Source organism: Delphinapterus leucas, chromosome 17, assembly GCF_059928025.1.
Source record: "Delphinapterus leucas isolate spDelLeu-1000000601 "Yukka" chromosome 17, BTC_Dleu_Yukka2, whole genome shotgun sequence".
NCBI lineage: Eukaryota > Metazoa > Chordata > Mammalia > Artiodactyla > Monodontidae > Delphinapterus > Delphinapterus leucas.
In genome coordinates this window covers 40,522,113-40,543,717 of record NC_143145.1, presented here as the reverse complement: position 1 = coordinate 40,543,717, position 21,605 = coordinate 40,522,113, and the positions used below count along the sequence as shown (strand labels likewise).

Below are 21,605 nucleotides of genomic sequence, written 5' to 3'. Positions count from 1 at the left end.
CATAGTTAGAATCATGCAGCATGTAGCCTTTTCAGATGGGCTTCTCTCGCTTAGTAACATGCATTTACGGTTCTTCCACGTCTGTTCATGGCTTGATAGCTAATTCTACCTAGTACTTTTATCACCCAGGCGTAGCTTATAAACGAATCTTTTTTACAGGGTACTCCTTCTTAAGGAACTCATAGCCCAGTTAAGAAGCAAAACCTTTTCAGTTTATTTGCCTTATGCTAAGAAAAATTGTTTTTATTTCGTAAAGAATTTGTTCTGAGTTAAAACCATTGTGAACTTTTACATCTGCTGAAACAGGTTATGGACTAAGGAGGCTCCAGGTACTAGTCTCAATAAGTGTTTTCCCAGAGTTTTTTCAGGCCCACCTTCAGCAGTATGTAAACTCTGACCTCTTCCAATGAAAATGATGAATGCGGGTACATCCCTGTATTCATTCTGAGAGCTGACTTACTAAGAAATAAGGTCTTTGACCTTAGAACAGAGCAAAGCTACTAGTTAATGGAAACTGTGACACCAATGATTTTGGCCTTAGTAGCATGCTGCTGCAGCTAGCTGGCTACCCACCACTAGGTAAGCTGTTTAAGTTGGAAAATGCATGTTAAAGTCTGAAGATGGCCTAGGTTTCAAATCCTAGATCTGGTCAAGTTTCTTAGCTTCTCTGAGCGCATTCCTGATGGATCCTTCAGGAGGTTAAATGTGAGGGCATGCAGCATGGCACCTGAGAGCCAGTAAGCATTTTGTAAGCCTTCACTGAATTTGGTTAGAGCAGGAGAGACCGAGGCAGTTGACCAAGTGAGCCTGTGGAGTGACAGCAGCAGGAGGCTTTGCAGGCGGCCTGGGTGTAGCATGCTGCTTATGAGAACTTGGAAACATAAGTGCCCCCTCTTGGAGCTCACCCGTCTGCTGGTTAGAAATGAGGTGCTGCTAAGCTTTAGCACCAGAAAGGCTGTGGAAGGCTGCGTCACGAAGGTGGGGACGGGCCTTCTCCCGAGTAAGGAGCACCCCTCTGCAGGCCGGAACGCACGCAGGCTTCCTGCCCATTGACGCTCCTCCCCTTCCCAGAGTGCAGTTGTTCTTCCCCTCGCCCGCCGTCCTCCCGGTGCCTGGGCACAGGGTGGTGAGGGACAGGCTGGATGGGTTTCTGCAGATGTGGAGCAGTCAGGTCAGCCCTCTCCAGACTGGAGTGCTGTTTGTCGGATGGAGAAGGGCTCGTTGCTGTTAGCAGTACACTGACTTCACAGGCCAGGCAATAGGAAAGGAGGGAGAAGCTCTGAGCACTGAGGCAGACACACCTGGCTCCGTGCACGGTAGCTGCTTCAGAAATGGATTCGGTTCAGTGAGTGAAAGGAAGAAGGGAGAAGAGGGGCAGTGAAAAGTAACAGGTGCAGCTGAGGGTAGGTCATCCAGCGTGGCTGCTGAAAGATGCATCTGGCTTTGTTTATTTGACCACTTGTCATAACCGAATCCCTTGAAGTCAAGAACCGTTAGGAACCATTAGGACTCACTAGCGTGAGACAAGAAATTCAGTTTTGGCTTTTCATGGTGGAGTTTATCCTAAGCAAAACCTAGTTTGACATAGAGCTCTCTGGTCAGTTGACAAGAATGAATTGAAAATTGGTTTAAATTTTTAAGAATTGGTTTTAAGGAAGTAATTGTGTCAGATTAAAAGAAAGAAGACAGATGTTTGGCAGATGAGCTCAGAAATTAAGGACCCCCAAATCTTTTAATGTATTCCTGGTATCATTTGTGTTCGATGTAGTAATAATAAAAATTCATCCTTGGGCTTCCCTGGTGGTGCAGTGGCTGAGAGTCCGCCTGCCGATGCAGGGGACACGGGTTCGTGCCCCGGTCCGGGAAGATCCCACATGCCGCGGAGCGGCTGGACCCGTGAGCCATGGCCGCTGAGCCTGCGCGTCCGGAGCCTGTGCTCCGCAACGGGAGAGGCCACAACAGTGACAGCCCCGCGTACCGCAAAAAAAAAAAAATTCATCCCTTTGTGGGAGATTTACTGAGTGCTACTCATTGTGTCAAACACTTTTCAAGGTACTTATCATGATAATACTGATAATGAATAATATTAATACTGGTGATTAAATTTTCTATTTTGTCATTACATGGCACAGCTAAATTAAACATTGCCTCTATGATACCATTAAAGTAGACTTTGCTTTTGAATGGGCATACTGTGGCATTAATGTCACTGTTATAGATATTCTGTCTAGTTTGTTATAAATTTATGTGACAGAATACAAAGAACACAGTTGTTTGTTCAAGCAGAGCATTGCTCGTCATCTTTTACTTCCATCACACTTCCATGGCATCCAAACAACCAGACATGGATGTGACAGATCTTTAATTGGCTTATTGTAATTATCTCTGCTGCCTTTTCGTACTTGCACTTTGTACATCTATACAGGAGTTAAGGTATTTCAGGTTAGTTCTATACTATTGGAAGAATTCTTATTAGTCAAGCTCTTACTTTGATACAGTAAAACTTTTAAATTTAAAGAGTGAATGTTCCAGCCAGAGCACCTGGAAGTTTGTACACTGGTGGACCATTCCTGTGAGTACGTGGTGGCCCCAGTTCTGTGGAGACCTCCTGTTCCCACACCCGCAGACCCCCTGAAATGCAAGCTCCTTCCTGACTACTGGATCAGAAGCTGAGTCAGAGGGAATGTCAACTCTCTCAAATGATTTTAGGGACTGAAAAAACCTGAGGGGATTCATGTGATCTGTCATAATAATGGGACAAAGATGATACGGATGAGGTAAATTCAGTCTCTAATATCACAATCGCTACTTCTTCTCACCTCATTCGCCACCAGAACTTGCTTTCCTCTTTCCCTAGTCACAAACCTGAGTATTAGCCTATTTTTCTCTTCCCTTTCCTAACCCTTCCCTGACTGCTAATGCATAGTGAAAAGGCTCCTAGATTAGAACCCAGATAATTCATTCTCTCATCTGTCAAGTTGTCTGTCCTTCTACCAGGTATCCAAATAGCGATGGGCTTTCTATGAGAAGAGTGTACTTTAGACTTGCAGGATACTCAGGAACCTGAGAGTGCCATTCATTGGACAGATACAGAAAATGAAGTCCAAAAAAATGGTATGACTTGATCAGGACCACATGGGAGCTACTTGCAGAGCCCAGGCCCCCTGAAGCTCTTTGTAATCCAGGGTTTGGTGAAGGTGTTGTAAGAGTGAATAAATAGAGGGGAGCATTACAGATGAAGCCTGGGGGCTGCTCCCCACAGAGTGGTAGCAGGCAGAGCCCTGGGAGAACACTTGGAGAGAATGCCAACAAGGAAGCTGTCATCACAGTGCCCTGTGTGGCAAAAAGATGATAAAGGAGTGAGGAGAATTGGGACAGTGCTATTGGGTTGGAGCAGCCAGAGGGGGATGGTGGCCTAAAGTCAGAAGGGTGGTGAGAAAGAGATCTTACGAAATGTCGACTAAAACAACCTAACCATGTCATTAGGATTATTATGAACTCACTAACTCTCCATTTTGCCTATACATGTGATGGGCGTTATATAAAACCATGAACAACGTGGGTCCACCATAGGACTCACCCACTGGTATGCACACCACACAAAGCGATTATTGCAATTCTTTCCTAAACTCAGTGTTTGCAAAGAACGAACTTGGGAATGTGCTCATCTACTATTTCTTCTTTCCAGCACATTAAAAGAAAATCTTCATAATCTTTTTTTCTTTCCCCAGTCACCTGAAGAAATTGATAAGGAAAAAGTTCACCTCTCTGACTCAGAAAGGAAAATGGACCCAGCTGAAGAGGCTACAAATGTGTATACTGAGAAGCACTCAGACAATCTGTTTAAACGAACAGAAGTCCTGGCAGGTGAGTAGCCCAGTAGGGATCAGGTGGCAGGTCCTTAAATAGGCCTGTGTTTGCCTAAGTGATATTCAGAGGTATCGGCAAAGCTTGCTGGATGTTACCTTAGTACTGAAAACCATGTTGAGCACCTGTCTCATTCCAGAGGGAGAGGCAAGAGTTAGGCAAAGGTTGTCTTTATTTTCTGTCAGCTCCCTCAGTCTACCCCTCGGCCAGCCTTTTGGGCGGGGTGGGGAGAGGCAAGAAGAAAGTTAAGGCCTGAGCTGGTCTGGAACAATGGGGCGTCGGGGGTGGCAGAATATGAAAATCAATCAGTCTTGATCCAAGTCATTCATCCTGATTTCAAAACAAATTTAAGAGAAGGAAAGGTTCTTTATGGAGAGGGCCATTGATATAGCGCCCAAGGTATTAAAGGATGTTGTCTCTAATCGTAACTTACTGATGAAAGTATTAACATTTGATTTTAAAGGGGAAGATGTGCAAGATTTTAGAACTCTTAATCCTTTTTTAAAATTTTTATTTTATTAAAGTATACATTTACATTTACAATGTTGTGTTAGTTTCTGGTGTACAGCAAAGCGATTCAGTTATACATGTATATAATAGTTCGCACCTGCTAATCCCAAACTCCCAGTCCATCCCCCCCGACTCCCCGCCCCCCTTGGCAACCACAAATCTGTTCTCTATGTCTGTACAACGCTTGATCCCTGAAAGAGGATAGTCCCAAATCCAAGACTAGAAAGGAAATTTGCATGCTTTTTTCATATTTATTTTCCTTTACGGAATTTAAGTCGATTATATCATGTTTTGTGTTTTCATTGAAGAAAGCAATTAGAAGATTAGACTACAGAATGTGAATACCGAAATGACTCAAGAGTTTTAAAGTATGGAATTAGTTGAGGTCACAGCCAGATTTTTCTTATTGAGGCTTTTGGGGGATATTACTAATATTAATCAAAGAAAGTATTATACCTCCTGAGGAATGTCAGATTTGCATAATTACCTGGTTGCTTCATTGAATCCAGTTTTGGGGTTTTTAAATTAAGCTTTTTAGGAAAGCGTAGATAGATTGGGCTTGACAAAGCTAATTTCTGCCACCCTTGAATCTCTTCTAAGAGTAATCTTCCTTCTGGTGTGTTTCAGCTGTCATTGCTGGCGGAGTTATCGGCTTTCTCTTTGCAATTTTCCTTATCCTGCTGTTGGTGTATCGCATGAGAAAGAAGGATGAAGGAAGTTACGACCTTGGAGAACGCAAACCATCCAGTGCTGCTTATCAGAAAGCACCTACTAAGGAGTTTTATGCGTGAAAACTCCCATTTAGTGTCTCTATTTATGAGATCACTGAACTTTTAAAAATAAAGCTTTTGCATAGAATAATGAAGATCTTTGTTTTTTTTGTTTTTTTCATTAAAGAGCCATTCTGGCACTTTAATGATAAAATCCCATTGTATTTAAAACTTTTCGTGTATTTCTTTAGAACAACATAAAATTCAAAGTTAACATCTGCAGTGTTCTGTGAATAGCAGTGGCAAAATACTATGTTACAAAAACCCTCAACGTTCATGGAATCGGTTTAAACTCTTATGTGCAAATATGAAAAGATTGTTTTTATCCTACGGTTTGAAGATGAAAGCTGTTTCATTTGAGTCTGCATGTCTCTTACCAAGTTCGTCTTACTTTGTTAATTTATCTGTTGCTCCCCTCTCCTCTGCTCGCCCCTCTTGTCCCCTTGAAAACGAAACAAAACTCTATGCCTTTTGTAGCTGTTACGGTGCAGTTCGTCTTTGGATATTTCAGATAATGGTAATTTAGTGTATATGTGATTTTCAAATATATCAACTTTAACCTCCACTTTGTATAAATTTTTAAGTGTCAGACTATCCGTTTTACACTTGCTCTGTTTTTCATTACCTGTAGCTTCAGGCAGATTTGCAACAGCAAATTAACGTGTAAAATTGGATTATCACCGCAAAACTGTTTAGTCATGTCTGTCTAATCAGATCTTCTTTTGGGAGGATTTGAGTTACTGACAAGCCTCAGCAAACCCAAAGATGATAACAGTATTTTGAGAAGTTGCTGCAGATTCCTTTGGCCACTGTATCTGTTAATTTCTTGCAATTTGAAGGTACGAGTAGGGACTTAAGGAAAAAATCAGTTTTTGTTCTTAAAAATGCATTTAAGTTGTAAACATCTTTTTAAGCCTTTGAAGTGCCTATGATTCTATGTAACTCTTCGCAGACTGGTGTTAATGAGTATATATAACAGTTAAAAAAAAAAGTTGGTATTTTATAAGAACAGACGATTATAATGGTAACTTTTGTAGTCTTACGAATAGACGTAAATTGTAATTTGAGAACATAAAAACTACTGAATAAATCATGTGGCCTAATATTGAAAATGTCACTGTTATAAATTTTGTACATTTTCGGTCAAATGTACACCTCCCCTTTGCTAACGACCGTCTGCTCTCAAGGATGTTGTGGGTTTGATTTCTGAGTGTTCCACAGTGTCTGTAAATCAAAAACCAAAGAGCTCAGTGATGAGGCTGTTTATCACCAGATTTACTTGTGAATTGGCCAGAGGAAATCTGAATGTATCATCCTGTGTATGTTTGAATGTAGATATCGAAAGGCCGCCAGAGAGGGAACTGTGACTTGCAACCTTTATGGAGATAGCTGATGGCAATATTGAGACGAATGCCTGCTCTTGCAAATAACTTTTAGGACCGTAAATTCCCAAGGACTAAAGGGGGCTTTCCTGACATCGGTGTCTATGGTTTAGTCCTGTAGATTGTTTTACCTTCGAAACTGCTCCAAATCTCTCCTGAAGCTTAACCGAAGAGGTAATAGATGGAATACCATAGTTCACACTGTAGGGAAGAAGAGTCAGGCAGGGAGGCTCTGTGCATTAAAAGGAGGGCCTCACTGCTTGGGAATGCAATTACCAGAAAGCAGCGATGCCTGAGGAAGAGCTGGAAATATGAGAGTACCCTGTCTGGGGACTGCCTTCTAACTGAACATTTCCTTTTTCTATTTTACCACCAATTTTGTTTTAAACTGTGAGTGGCCAAAGTAGGAAGACAGCAAAAACAGCCACCTTTCCAACATGTAATTTACTTTTAATGAAGTATGAATCCTTCCTTTAGAGAACATTCCCCGGAATTGCCACAGAACTCATTAAAAAAAAATTTTTTTTAATGCAGCACTCGGAACAGTGTTTACGTCAATTCTTAATGGCCTTAATTCTCACATTCCTGTCCAGTCACTTGCACAATCAATCCACTTTGAAGTGATTAAAAGGAAGTGATAGCACCTTCTTAAAGCTGCACAAAGTCCCTCGGTTACGGAGGTTAAGAATGTGGTGGGTATACCTCTAACTGTGCAAAGCATAGCGAAATTCAGTTCGTAGAATAACAACTGCTTGGAATATCCATGCCAGGAAAAGGAGATTTCTGGCAAATATTTTGTCACTGCTGTAAAGCAAAATATTTGTTAAAGTGCCAAAATAAAGTCTGTCATGCTGAAAGTAAAAAATCATTGTATACACTGACATCCAGTTTTCTTCAACTGTACATTTTCTGCTTAGTTATTTTACTTTTAAGATGCAGTAAATAGTACTATAAGAAGTGTTAGTGATGATTACCAAGTTCAGGAAAATTTTGGTAAAATATAAATATTAAAGCCAATGCGAAAATTTCCTGTTTCCTTAACCACATCTAAATGACTTCCTGCATGTGAATGAATATGGCTTTGTTTGAGAGACTTGCAATATTCAAACTGTCCCATTTTCAGCATGTGGGGGAAATGGTATGAGCTCATTTTTTTAAAAAGTTTCACCTGCAAGTGCCTAGTACCTGAACTTCCAGATTAGGACCTGGTTAATAACATTGAATTTCGTCTGGACAAGATTGCAGAAGTTGCCATCTATTAACATTAAAAGTTGATAGTTTCAGATCAAACGTTTAGTGAATTGATATTTGCTCTTTTTTTTTGGCAAGTTAGACAAAATGCACTTGCTTACTGAGGATGTAGCCTGTTTGTCTAGGGTCTAAGAGACTAAGCTAAATAAGTAGAACATAATTAATTTCTGGCTGCCCTAAAGAACCAAAGGGTGCTAGTTCCGGAAAGAACAGGTGCAGTAGTAACTTCGTAGTTTTTAAGAGTTTATTTCTTCAATATCTCAGACATTTTGAAACCTGAAGGAAAAATTTTAAGTGAGGAGCAAAAATATAAAACCTAAAAATATTGCAGGGTTAATTTTATCATCAGGATCTTCTTTACAGCTCTATTATAATTATATAATGGAATGCTAGGAAAAAAATGTTTTAAAATCTATTTGGTTTAAAAAGACAATGACGTTAAACAAAACAATCTCTAACTTGAATTTTACGTTCTAAGCCTCTGGCAGAAAACAGCGAGACCCTAAGAGGTTTCCAGATAAAGGGAATCAAGCCAGCTGATACATGGAGTTGTCTGAATTAAGTAATCACTGAGGTTTTTTTCAATGCCAGTATTTTATGACCAGAGTGAAATTGGAGGTTTGGTCATTTCTGGGGAATTAGATTTAGCTGGCATAGAAAACTGTAAAAAAGATAGAACAACTGTCTGCCAAGTAACATCGGTAAAATAGTATCAAAGTGAATTTTGTTCCACTCTGTCTCCTAACTCCGGGCGGCTTCACTCTCATGATTTATGGTTCCAAGATTTCATTCCTTTTTGCTTATCTGCTGCATGTGGTCTTTAGCAGAGCTTTTTCTGACTAAAGAATCATGGTGACTTTGGGAAACTTGGTTTCCTGTGAATTGGGAAGGGTGTAACCCAAGCAACTGTCCTAACCGGTAAATAGCAGAGTGAAGCTTTAGGCCTTGATGCTTTAGATGGGCTGAGTGCAAGACCCATTCATTCCAGTTGCCTTGGCAAACTAACACATAAGGCACAGATGCTGGGTGCAAGGCACCGGAGGTTTAATCAACAGATACTTGCCTAGTGACTTGTACTGGGCTCTCTTCTAGAAGCTAGGTAAACAGAGATCCTGCTCTCGTGGGGTTTGGAGAGGGGTGCAGAGGGGAAACAAAATTAATGAATAAAACCAGCAAGTAGAAATGATCACTTGGTGGTATTTCCATGATGGCCCTGAAGCAGGCTGATGTAAGGGACTGAGGGACTCTTTCAGCCCAGATGGGCTAGGTATGCTCCAGTCACCATCTCAAAGCCTCAGCAACTTAAAACAGGGAAGATTGATTTCTTGCTCATGCCACGTGTCCGTAGGTTGGCAGAGAATTCTGCCCTGAACGATCATCATTCCAAGTCTGGGTCTCAGGCCAGTGGAGGAGCCATTATCTGGTACGCTGCCGGTCTCTGTGGCCGAAGAAAAATCGTGGCGAAACACACAGTGGCTCGCAGGCTTCCACCCAGTGGTGCCGTATATCGCTTCCACCCACATTTCATTGGCCAAAGCAAGTCACGTGGCTACAACTAACCGCCCAGGTGCAGAGAATTGCAATCCTACTTTGTGCCGCTATGGAGAGGGATGGGACGTTTGCGAACAGCTGTAATTACTACCGCCTGGTCAGGAAAGTTCTCTGAGAGGGTAGGGACTGAATGATGTGGAGCCGGCTGTGCTAACATCAAGACAAGCGTTCCAGGCTGTGGACAGCCTTAAGGAGGTAAGGGGCTTGGCATGTTGCAGGCACAGGGAGAAGGGGAGTGGCTGCCAAGCAAGTGAATAGGTGTGGGAGAGCTGGGGTAAGCGGGCTGAGAAGTGTGACTGCCTCCGAATCAGTCTTCCTTCCACTTTTTGGCCCTTACATCTTATTTCCCACAAAGAAGCTAAGCTGATCTCTTTATGATATAAATTATTTATGTCACTCCCTTCAGTGGCTCCTAAAGCACTTAGAATAAAGTCCTGACTCCTTACACTTGCCCCCCAGGCCTTCAGGAACTGACCCCTGGACGATGCATTGGAAGGAGACGGGGTGGGGAGTAGAGTACCATGGCCAGTTAGGATGTCATTCTTGTTCCCTGTCAGAACAATGATGGTGGCTTGGCCTAAGGTGGTAACAGTGAAGGCTCAGAAGACTGGAGAGGTACTGTTTGGGAGACGGAATCAGTGGGTCTTGCTAAAAGGTTGGAAGGAATAGGGAGTAAGGAAAGAAGAGAATCAAAGATCACCCATGTTTCTGGCTGAGCTGGGTGACCCACATTCTGAGGAGAATATCGTGGGGAGTTGGCTGGTAAAACAAGTTCCTTTCGAACCTTGTTAAGTTAGAACTATTAGACACCCAAGTGGAGGTGTCAGGTGAACAACTGAATGTAAGAGTCTGCAGCTCAGAGAAGAGGTCTGAGCTGGAGATATTAATTTGGGAACAGTGTCCGTCATTGCCTGTTGGCACTCTGATTCACTTCCCTCTCTTCCCTGCTCTGCTCTGTATTGAAGTGGGGGTGACCCATGCAAACTACATCTCCCAAGCTTCCCTGCCAGCTGGCTCCTGGGAAAATCTGGCCAATGGAAGGGACTGGCAGAACACTAAAGGTCAGGAGGAATGGAAAAGCCAGCGTTCTTTCCCCTCTCCCTGCTTTGGGCAGCATCCGTAGCATTAATGAGTCTCCTCTATGGTTTGAGATCCCACTGGTCTGACTCTTCTCCAAGTTCCCTGCTCCCACTGTTCCTAAACTCTCATAAACACCACCGTGGCCCTTTTGTCTCTCCAGCCTCAGGGAGGGTCACAGCTTCCTGCTGTTGCTCTACTCTGGGTTATCTCACCCTCCCCGGTTTACCCACACAGCTTTCCCAACATCTCTGTAACTAATTCCCTGGGTAAATTCCTTCCATTGTGTTACCTGGCATGGGTTCTATTTTCCTTCCTGGACCCCAACTGATGACACAGGAGCGAACAGCATGTAGATGGTGTTAAAAGCCATGGGACTAAATGAGATCATCTGGAGATGTGCACAGATAGAGAAGGACCACGGCCCTGGGTTGGCCTGCTCGCACAGTCTTTCTTTGTAAGATGAACCACTACCACATTCACTCTTTAGCTCCGGTCACAGGACTGGTTTTCGTTTTGGCAGATGTTCAGCAGAGGACACAATTTTTAATGGCCAGGGGAAAACCAAATCCCCATGAGGCTTGATAGAGAGCTCATTTTCGAGCACATTGATAAGCATGTTCAAGTATCCACTTCTACCAGGTCATTAACAACATACACTATGAACTGTTTTTAAAACTGAAAGAAGTAATTGGAAGAATAAGAACTGTTTGAATATTCAGGAAATATCTCTATCATCTGTGTTTCCAGTGGGAATAGGTCAGCAAACAAAACAGCAATTCTCCTACTTGTAGCCTTGTCCTGGGATCATTGAAAGCAGGATTTTGCCTCTTTAATTACATGCTGCTTAGGTAAATACCAGAGTAAGCTGGCATGTCCTCTGCCCAGGCCAATTTCAAGGAAAAACAGTAAAGTTGGTACAAAATGTAGATGGATCTGGCTCCATGTCAGACCCAGAACTTGGGGATTATGAAAAGTTTCCTTTTCTGATAACCTCGTATCTCAGTCCTTTCCTTTTTTAATTTTTTAGTATCTGTTACTCTTCTTTTTCGCATTTAGTTCACTTTTTCCTGTGTAAAATAAAGATGATAACATACACCGTATGCCGTGTGGGAATTCAGTGAGGCACATTCAATGAGGTGATGCACCTAGAACAATGTCTGGCATCTGGTAGGACCTCAATACAGGATCATTTATTCATTCGTTCACCAGCTGTTTCCTGGGCACTCACTATGTACCAGGTACACAGTTCCAGCCCTGAGAACACAGGAGTCAACAAAGCAACATCCTGGCTCTCAAGTAACTTACATTCTAGTGGGAAGAGACAGACCATGAATATGTAATGTATCAACAAGAAAGTGACATTTGGGGGGGGGGAAGGTGAGGAGGGTTTGAGCCATGATAGGTGGGGTAGGAGGCCTGAGGAATGGGCAACATTCCAGGCCAAAGGAACAGTAAATGCCAAGACCTTGAGTATAGCCAAGGAGCAAGTGAGCTAGAGACTAGAGTGATGGGCAGTCAGTGAAAGGTCCACAGGCCAGATGGTGTATGGATGGCCTTGTAGCTTTGTAATGGCCTTGGAGAGTTGCAGGATTTTGATCCAAAGAGTGACATTAACTCACCTATGCTTACAATTCCCTCTCAAACCTTAGCACGTGTCAGAATCACCAGGAGCACTGGTTAAAACACAGATTTCTGGACACTACCTCCAGAGTTTCTGATTCTATAGGTGAAGAGAACCCAAGAATTTGCATTTTCAACAACTTTCCCAGCAAGGACCCCACTTTGAGAACCACTGCTTCCAAAGGATTGCTTTGATTATTGTGTTGAGAATAGATTGGTTGTGGGTGATGGATGTAGGCAAAAGCACAAGCAGGGAGACTAGCGAGGCTGTTGCAGTCCTCCAGGAGAGAGAGAACCACGGTGGATGGCAGTGGTGAGAAGTGATGTATTCTGGAGAGCCAAGGTGGCTGCAAAGCCTGGAAATCCAAGTGAATACATAATAAATGGTTTATTGACATTATATTATAGCACCTGATCACATTATATGATTCATGCTCCCAGACTTTATGGCCACCCCATGTTTTGAAGGTGTAGTCAACAGAAATTGCTAACAAAGCCTGGGTGATACTCTTCTCCCAGATGGCCGCAAGCTCCTGACTCTTCCCTTCTTAGGATATCAGGAACCACCGTCATGATCCATTCCCCAATCAATCCCACTCCTTTCTTTTCACCCCCATAACCTTCAACATATACCTCGTTCCAGCCTTGTGTTACATACCTGCTTTTTCCTTCAGCTCTCCGTGTTGGGGGCCTAGATCAGGTTTGATTCACTTTGCGGCTTCCCACCCACCCTGAGCACCTAGCCCAGTTCCTAGCATTGGATGATGGATGAATGCGCATATCATCAGATCTCTTACTAGCTCTTACTCATTCCTCCCTGAAATTTAGTAAGGCCCCATATGTCTGGGACATTCAGCCAAACCAAACCAAAGCAAGGAATCTATATCACATCAAAAATCTAAACAGAATCCAAGCAACTAGGTATTCACAGATATTTGTTAAGACCCTGGGTTTGAACGTCACCCACTTAAAACACAGAATGTGCTCTTGGTGGGTTAACGGTTTTCTTGCAGGTACATTTTATCATCTTGTACATAAACATTTAGCATTTATACAGGGATCTGATTAGTGTTTTCTTGCTTTGTCTTGCTTTGTTCTCTCAATATTTCCGTTATTGTGCCATATAATCACCAAGCTGGATCTATGCTGTCCTGAGATCAAAAACTACCCTTTATATGACCCCCCTCTCCCATTTATGTGAAGGAGGCTGGGCTGTAAACACGGTATGAAAAACAATTCTTATATGCCATCTTGATTGCTAACATCTGTTCAAATTTCCATTCATAAATTTAAAATTCAGGCTTCTACAGCCATCTGTTTTCTTGCAACAATCCGAAAAAAATGAAAAGCCCAAGGCAGATGTGCAGGTGGGAGAGAAGGTTCTGCCTGGCTTGGCTAACTTTTCTGAGTTTTGCTTTGCTTTCTTTTACCTCCCCAGCAGAGGAAGGCATGACTTTCCTTCCTTCAGGGAGGGATTTCAGTCCCTGTGTCAGTTTCCTGCTGTCCTGGGAGAAGGCATAAGGAGATGGCCAGCAACTTCTTTTTCTCCCCACTCCTCTTTTTAGTTCATTTAATCATGTTAACCCTATCTTCTGGACAATTTGTTAAAAACTGTATTTATTTATTTATTTTTGGCCGTGTGGCTTGTAGGATCTTAGTTTCCGGACCAGGGATCAATTGAACCTGCACCCTTGGCATGGAGTCCCAACCACTGGACTGCCAGGGAATTCCCTAAAACATTTTTTTGTTCATTTTATCATTGCCTCCTAGTGCACTCTCTGTCTCTCCTTGTCTCTTTGTCTGTCTCTTTGTCTGTCTGTCTGTCTGTCTCTCTCTCTCTCTCACACACACACACGCGCTAGGAGTGGAGTGTCCATTTTATGAACAAGAAATCATCCTACTGACTTGCTTAATCAGGTCTCCCTGGCAATCTTGGCAGAAGCTGGAGAACTGGAACCCACTGCTTGCCTGGATCATAGGCGATTTTGTAGCTTGCTGGGCCACTGGGCCTCTCACTGGGAATTTTTCTGAGGATGACTTTGGCATGGTGAATGGATATGATTTGGCAGCTGTAGGACCCAGATGCCACGGCCCTTTTTTATTTTGTTCTTGGCACTGTCATCTGTGTCTAAGGGACTGGGCTGCTTCTAAAGCTGCTTGGCTTTATTCCAACGGTGCTGTTGCAGCAACTGTGAAATGCCTTTGAAAGCTGACATGACATTTTGGGGGCCTGCTGGGCTACAGTACTCTCTCAAATGCAACCTAGCCTGGGACTCACTTTTAGCTTTATATAATTAACTTTTTCTAGTTTATCTTGAGAAATAAGTCCTCAGCAAACCACATGCAAAGTCTATTTCACATTCTAATGTCCCTCTCTGAAAACCTCAGCAGTGTGAGCAAGGATCCACCCATCCCAAACCCTAGTTTAACAGCCCTGTACGTAAGCTGGTGGTTTGTGGGATCCTCTTGCTGGGTTCTATGTACTTATTTTCATCCTACTCTGATATTTTTTATATATAACTCATGACTGATCTCACCGTATGACCTGGAATGAATCATTTAACCATCTGACAACTTCTTGAAATGCCACGAGAGTAGACAGAGACTTGCCTCCCTTGGCCTTGCTGGTGTGTGGATCACTGGGGTGATGTTTGTGAGTGTGAGGAAGGGCTAGGCTGGCGTGGTTGACACACAAATTTTCAACTTGCAAGTTACCCATAATTCTGAACAGCTGTTGTCACCCCATCAGAGAAGTCTCAGCCACTAGTTTCACCAGGCCCCCCACGCTGTCAATGGAAGCCTTGAGCAGTTTCTGCTCTCAGAATCCCTGTCCTGTCCCTTTCTTCCACTTCCTGGATTCCTCTGGACTCTAGATTGAGACATCTCCAGAGACAGGGTCGCAAGCCTTACCTTACAGCTTAGTGTCAGGGTGTAAAAGGGTCTGGAACAGAGATGGCAAATGCCTGGCTTTGGGGCCCCTCTTCCTGCTTCTCCATTCATGGAAGACATCATTAATTGACACTGGCATCCTTTCCTGCTAAGGCCAATCTCAGAATTCTTCTCCAGACAGTGGTCTGAGTTCTGTACAGCCACAGTCATTGATTGGAATTGAGTTGGGAGATAAAACCTATTCACAATCCTTTGCCCAGCGGGACACTGGTCTTGAGGCCATAATTGTTCTGAATCAGCCATGTTGTTAAAAAAGTTTGGTCTATCTATGGACTTCCCTGGTGGCGCAGTGGTTGAGAGTCCGCCTGCCGATGCAGCAGACACGGGTTCGTGCCCCAGTCTGGGAAGATCCCACATGCCGCGGAGCGGCTGGGCCCGTGAGCCATGGCCGCTGAGCCTGCGCGTCCGGAGCCTGTGCTCCACAATGGGAGAGGCCACAGCAGTGAGAGGCCCGCGCACCGCAAAAAAAAAAAATGTATTCTTTGTAAAGCCCTTAGAATAGTGCCTAGCATACAGAAGGTACAATATAAGAGTTCATGAATTAAAATAAATGCCATTTTCCGATCTGAACTGGGAGACTATATCTGTTTCCTTTTATTCTCTCTATGAAACAAAAAATTGAGATGATCACAAATTTTGTAGTTGTATAAATGAGGTGCTATTGGTATCTATTAATAATTTATTTAACACTCTACAAATGTATTAACTCATTTAGTACTCCCAATAACCTTCTGTGGTGGGGCATTAGTTCCAATTTTACAGGTGAGATAACTGAAACGTTTCTATATGGTATTAAAATGGACTGGTACAGCCAGACACACCCTTAGGCACCTCTTAGACACATGGAGCCGAGGTGATGACCCTATGCCAGAGACAAGGAGATACTTCAGGGACTTTGTCCAAACGTCTTCTGTAACATTAACATGTCCCAGAGGATAAAAATGTGGGTTATTCAAAGTCGTATACACTGACCCCGTTGATGCTTTCCCCCAATTCTGTTATTTAAATTTTGCTTAAAAATTATCTTTTACTACCACAGAGAATGGGCATAGACATTGTTGTATATTAGAAAATAAAGACAAGCAAAAATAAGAGAATAAAAATGTATTCCTGCCACTCAGTGAGTACTAGTACTAGGTTAGTATTTATCCTTCTAGAACTTTGCTTGTATTTCTCTTTTTTCCACAAAATCAGATCACATGATGCTTACCACTGTTCTATTACCTGCTTTTTTTTTTCTTTTCTGGTCAATGATGTCCATTTTTCCATTTCAACACATTTCATCTCATCTAATAATAAACCATATTTACATTACCCAATCATCTCCAAAATGTGCTTTGTTGCTGTTTATCCAAATTTGAATCTCATCCAAGACCGTGTTTGCATCTGCTTGTCATGTCCCATAAGCCTCTTTTAATCTATCCCTGTTTTCATGACACAGATTCTTTGAAGAGACTGGGCCAGTTGTCCTGCATCCTTGAGCTTTTTTTTTTTTTTAATTTGGAAACAATCGTAAATTTACAGAAAAGTTACAGTACAAATAATTTGTATTTTTTTTCTGAAGTATGTGAGAGTGAGTTGCTGACATGATGCCCCATCACATCCAGACACTTACGTGTATATTTCCTACAAAAGACGTTCTCCTACATAACCACAATACCCCCATCAAATCAGGAAATTAACATTGATCCATCACTACCATCTAATCTTCAGACCTCCTTCAAGTTTCTTTAATTACCCCAGTAAAAAGCCTTTCAGATGAAAGATTCAGTCTGGAATAACGTGTGGAGTTTTGGTGTCGCATCTCTTTAGTCTCCTTTGATATGGAACATTTTTCAATCTTTCCTTGACTTTCATGACCTTGACCTTGGTGGAGATTGGAGGCTAGTTATTTTGTATAATGTCCCTCCATTTAGATTTGTCTGATGTGTCTTCATGATTAGATTCAGGCTATGCATCTTTGGCAGAAATATCACAGAACTGATGTTGCATTCTTCTCACTACATCCCATCAGGTGTCCTAAGATTTAGATTTGTCCCATTACTGATGCTGTTAGCAATAACAATTAATGTAGTGTCTGCCACCCAGGCATCTTTCTCTTTGTAATTAGTCAGTATCTAATGGGGAGGCACTTTAAGACTAGCGAAATATCTCATTATCTTATTACTTTTTTCTTTTTTTTAAATAAATTTATTTATTTATTTATTTTTGGTTGCGTTGGGTCTTTGTTGCTGCATGAGGGCTTTCTCTAGTTGCAGCGAGAGGGGGCTACTCTTCCTTGTGGTGCATGGGCTTGTCATTGCGGTGGCTTCTCTTGCTGTGGAGCACGGGCTCTAGGCATGTGGGCTTCAGTAGTTGTGGCTCATGGGCTCTGGCTGGAGGGCTTCAGTAGCTGTGGCGTGCGGACTCTAGAGCGCAGGCTCAGTAGTTGTGGTGCACGGGCTTAGTTGCTCCGCAGCATGTGGGATCTTCCCGGACCAGGGCTCGAACCTGTGTCCCCTGCATTGGCAGGCAGATTCTTAACCACTGCGCCACCAGGGAAGCCCCTCATTATCCTGTTTCTTATCACACCTTCAATTTGTTATTTAAGTATATCTGTATAGGTTCATGAATTCCTCTTTTATTTAATGGGTCATAATCTATAACTATCTTTATTTTCATGCTTATTATTGTTCCATATTTGCCTAGTGGGAGTCCCTTCAAGCTGGCTTCTGTGTCTTTTTGATGTGACATGTCTCTCAATTCTTTGATCACTTTTTAACTTTCTGGTACAAAACGAGGTTTCAGGGTAATCTTGTACTTTTCCTAGCCCAGCTCTGGCATCAGCCCTTTATCCAAGGATCCCTGGTGTCTTTTAGTGGAGAATAGTGTTTAGAAACCAAAATCTAGGCACTTAGGATGCTCACTGCTATTGAAGTATCACTACTCCCAGATCCTCTCAATGCGCAGAGCCAGGGAATGTGTATTTGTGCATGTACACACTTACGTTTTTTATCTATCATCTATCTGTCTATCATCTATCAACTTTCTATCATCTATCTATCTGTTTATCCTCTATATATCTGTCTTGAAAATTATGTGTTCACACCGTAACCTCCACCTCTAATCCAGCACCACAGGGTTCACTCTAGTCTTCCCTTTTCCATATTTGTAATGTCCTTCTCCAACCGTGAGACATCTAGCTTTCCTTGTCCTTAATACATTTTCTTATTTAATCAACCCACCTCTATGTAACCAGTCTCTCATCTGTCCTCCTTATACCACTTGGGCTCCATGTGGATGTCCTTTTTCACCCAGCTCAAGCCCTGCCACTTCACACCACCTCGCCCTTCTGTCTGGGCAACCTCCTCACCCCACTGGGGCTCCAACCCCATCCCAGCCTCCCCTCCACCCCCCGCAATGTGGACATCTTCCTCACTCTGCTCAGGCTTTAATGTCTTACACTGGGCTGCACCTCTGTGGGGAAGAGACATCCTTCTTACCTTGTTCTGGCCATGACACCCCACACGGGGTCACCCTCCCACATGGAGACTTGCCTCACCCCACTCAGCCTTCAGCTCCTTACACGGGCAGCTCATCTACATAAATGCCCTCTTCACCCTTCCCGGGCCAGGCTACCCTGTGCTAGGCTTAGCCCTTGTGTGGGTACCCTCCTTCTTCCATTCAGACACTAGCACCCTCCTCTGGGCCACCACAGCTTACCACTCCCCCCAGGCCCTAAACACACACACATACACACTTTACTTGCTCAGCTCTATCTAATGGCTGTTGCACAAATCGTTCGGGAAGGAGAGAGGAAGGGAAAGAAGAGAAGGAAGAGGGGCCACAATTGACACTGGAGGAAGAGAATACTGTACTATCATCCTCTCCCACCAATGATCAAGACCCCAGATCCACACCTTTATTACGGGCTGGATAAGAAACTCTTTAGTAGTAATTCCACAAATACCATGGGTTTCTTTCCTGTGGGTATTTTTTGAGAGAGAGAGGCAGGAAAAGATTTCTATTGTTCTTTCCCAAGGAATTTGGTGAAGAGAGATGCCAGTTTGCTAATAATTAGTAGGGAACTGATTAGTTTGCAAGGGAACCCATAACAAGGTACCACAGACTGGGTGGTTTAAAAAACAGACGTTATTTTCTCACTGTTCTAGAGACTAGGAGTTCAAGATCAAGGTGTCCTCAGGGCTGGTTTCTTCGGAGGCCTCTTTCTCTGGCTTAGAGATGGCCGTCTTCTCCCCATGTCTTCACTTTGTCTTCCTTTTGTTTATCTGTCCTAATCGCTTCTTGCAATAAGGACACCAGACATATTGGATTAGGGCCCACCCTAATGACTTCTTTTTAACTTAATTACTTCTTTAAAGATTCTATCTCCAAGTACAGTTACATTTTGAGCACTGGGGCTTAGGAAGAAATTCGAGGGGACACAATTGAGTCTACAATAGGAACATACTCCCATAGGCTAAAAGTCTTATGTAAGGCTAAAAGTGGCCAGAGTGCCTTATGCAAAACAGATTTTTAAGACTTCCTTATTTGAATGACTAACCTCTCTGTAAAAGCTTATTCTTTCTATGCTTTCCCATCAAAAATTCCTATTAACAAATCTGGGAAAAATAGTCTGAATATTTTGTTCAGCTATAGAGGAAGTTTTGACCTTTGGGTTTCCTGAATAACATCAATTAAAGCCAAGGGCAACACCACCAAAAGAAGGGGAACATGTATTAAGGGGCCCATGCAAGGAAACAAAGGGCCCACAGGATGGAAACAAAATGACTCAGTGGTTCTCGCTTATAGAGAGAGGTCTGGCTCAGGGGTCCTGGGCCGGGTGCAGAGGTTGGAGACATTGGCCCATGGGATACAAAGGGTGCAGCCCAGGGTTTTTGGAGGAACTGCATTCATGGTGAGACTGAAATAGGCGGCCAGGCTCAATGTACCATGAAGTGTCAATCCAAAGAGATCCAGGTACCAGACCACAGGACAGAAGTAGAGATAAGGAACCAGAGAAGAAGTTTTAGAGTGGAAAGTACAAAGTGGAACCTGGGGCAATTTTCTGAACCAGTGGGACATAACTAGGAGCTGTCTCTAGGTCCTCAGCAGTGTCAGCCATGGGTGAGCTTAGCCCTTACACCTGCTAAGGTAATCCAACCAAATCATGTACTCTATGAATCAGGACTCTCTTAGAAGCAAATGGCAGAAACCCTAGCTAAAATAAGCTTAAATAAAAAGGGAAGTTAGGGCTTCCCTGGTGGCGCAGTGGTTGAGAGTCCGCCTGTCGATGCAGGGGACACGGGTTCGTGCCCCGGTCTGGAAGGATCCCACATGCCATGGAGCGGCTTGGCCTGTGAGCCACGGCTGCTGGGCCTGCATATCCAGAGCCTGTGCTCCGCAACGGGAGAGGCCACAACAGTGAGAGGCCCGCGTACTGAAAAAAAAAAAAGGAAGTTATTGGCGCATGTAGCTGAAAGGGGCAAATCTAGCTTCAGGAACAACTGGATCTTGGCGTTTAAATCGTATCAGTACTTTCCAACTGATATCGGCTCAACCCTGCCTCTCTCTTTGGTTTGGCTGCATTTTTTCACCACATATGTCCTTTCTAGCGCTAGGAGAGATGTTTTCAAATAGATCAACTTCCACTTTCCTTTATCTGTCCAGAAGAATCCACCCTCTCTCTTCCAGTGTCTGCATTACATTTTAAGGAAGACTCTAGTTCAGTTTGAGTCGTATACCCACTTCCGAACCAGTCACCTGGTTAGGAAGATGGCGTACTCGTTCTGGGTATGGTGGAGAGGTGGGCACAACTGTACGAAAACCATGTGGAAAGAGAGAGCAGTGGATCCCTAGAAGGGCAGCGAAGTGCTGTTGCAGAGGAACGGAGCATGGGTGCATGGAAGGTGGGCCAAACCATGCATCTATTCCGGACTGCTCTGCCAAAACCAGGGGTGGACACATTTCACACGCCCAGGTCATCTTATGTCTGCGTGCTAGATTATCTCTAACGTGCCCGAGAAGGACCTCAGAAGACTAGGTCTGAGGACTCCTAATGTTTCTTGCTATGGCACTGGCCTCCTTCTGAGTCAGACGCTGTCTCTACCTGCTAAACCAATGTCCGCTCTCATCCAATTTGCTTGTCATTTTAGGGTCCACCAAGAGATCGGTAAGAGTTACCTTGACTCTAGTACATGTAGTAGGCAAAGTACATCCAGCCTTGGCCAAGCAAAGAAATGAATCTTGAGGTTTCTGGTGAGATGTCTCCTGCCCAAGAGGTCTAGTGACAGTTTCTGCCTTTAGTAGAAAACGCCTTACCTCAGGGCAAATCAAGTTTACCTTCCCTCCCCTGTCAATCCAAAGAGATCCAGGTACCAGACCACAGGACAGAAGTAGAGATAAGGAACAACATTTAGTAGAAAAATGTTTCCTTCATTCCATCTATCTATCTATCTATCTAATCTATCTATCTATCATCATTTATCTTCTATCATCTATAACACTTATATAGCACTCACCATGTGCCAGGCATCATTTTAAGTGCTTTTTACAAATACCAGCTCCTTTATTCCACATAATTTTCATATCCTAACAGTTCCCTTTGTGTTACAGTTGATGAAAGAGTTTTTCTTCTGCAGGTTTA

At 43.2% G+C, this 21,605-nt stretch overlaps 1 protein-coding gene across 1 annotated transcript in view; it reads left to right on the top strand.

The window, feature by feature from the left end:
• Positions 1-7,806, top strand: part of SDC2 (syndecan 2) — a 122,780-nt gene extending 114,974 nt beyond the window's left edge. The window contains exons 4-5 of the mRNA XM_022584751.3: positions 3,732-3,867; positions 5,005-7,806. Coding sequence (XP_022440459.1) covers positions 3,732-3,867; positions 5,005-5,168 — 300 coding nt within the window. The 3' untranslated portion in view covers positions 5,169-7,806. The remainder of the gene's footprint in view (positions 1-3,731; positions 3,868-5,004) is intronic.
• Positions 7,807-21,605: the final 13,799 nt, after the last annotated feature.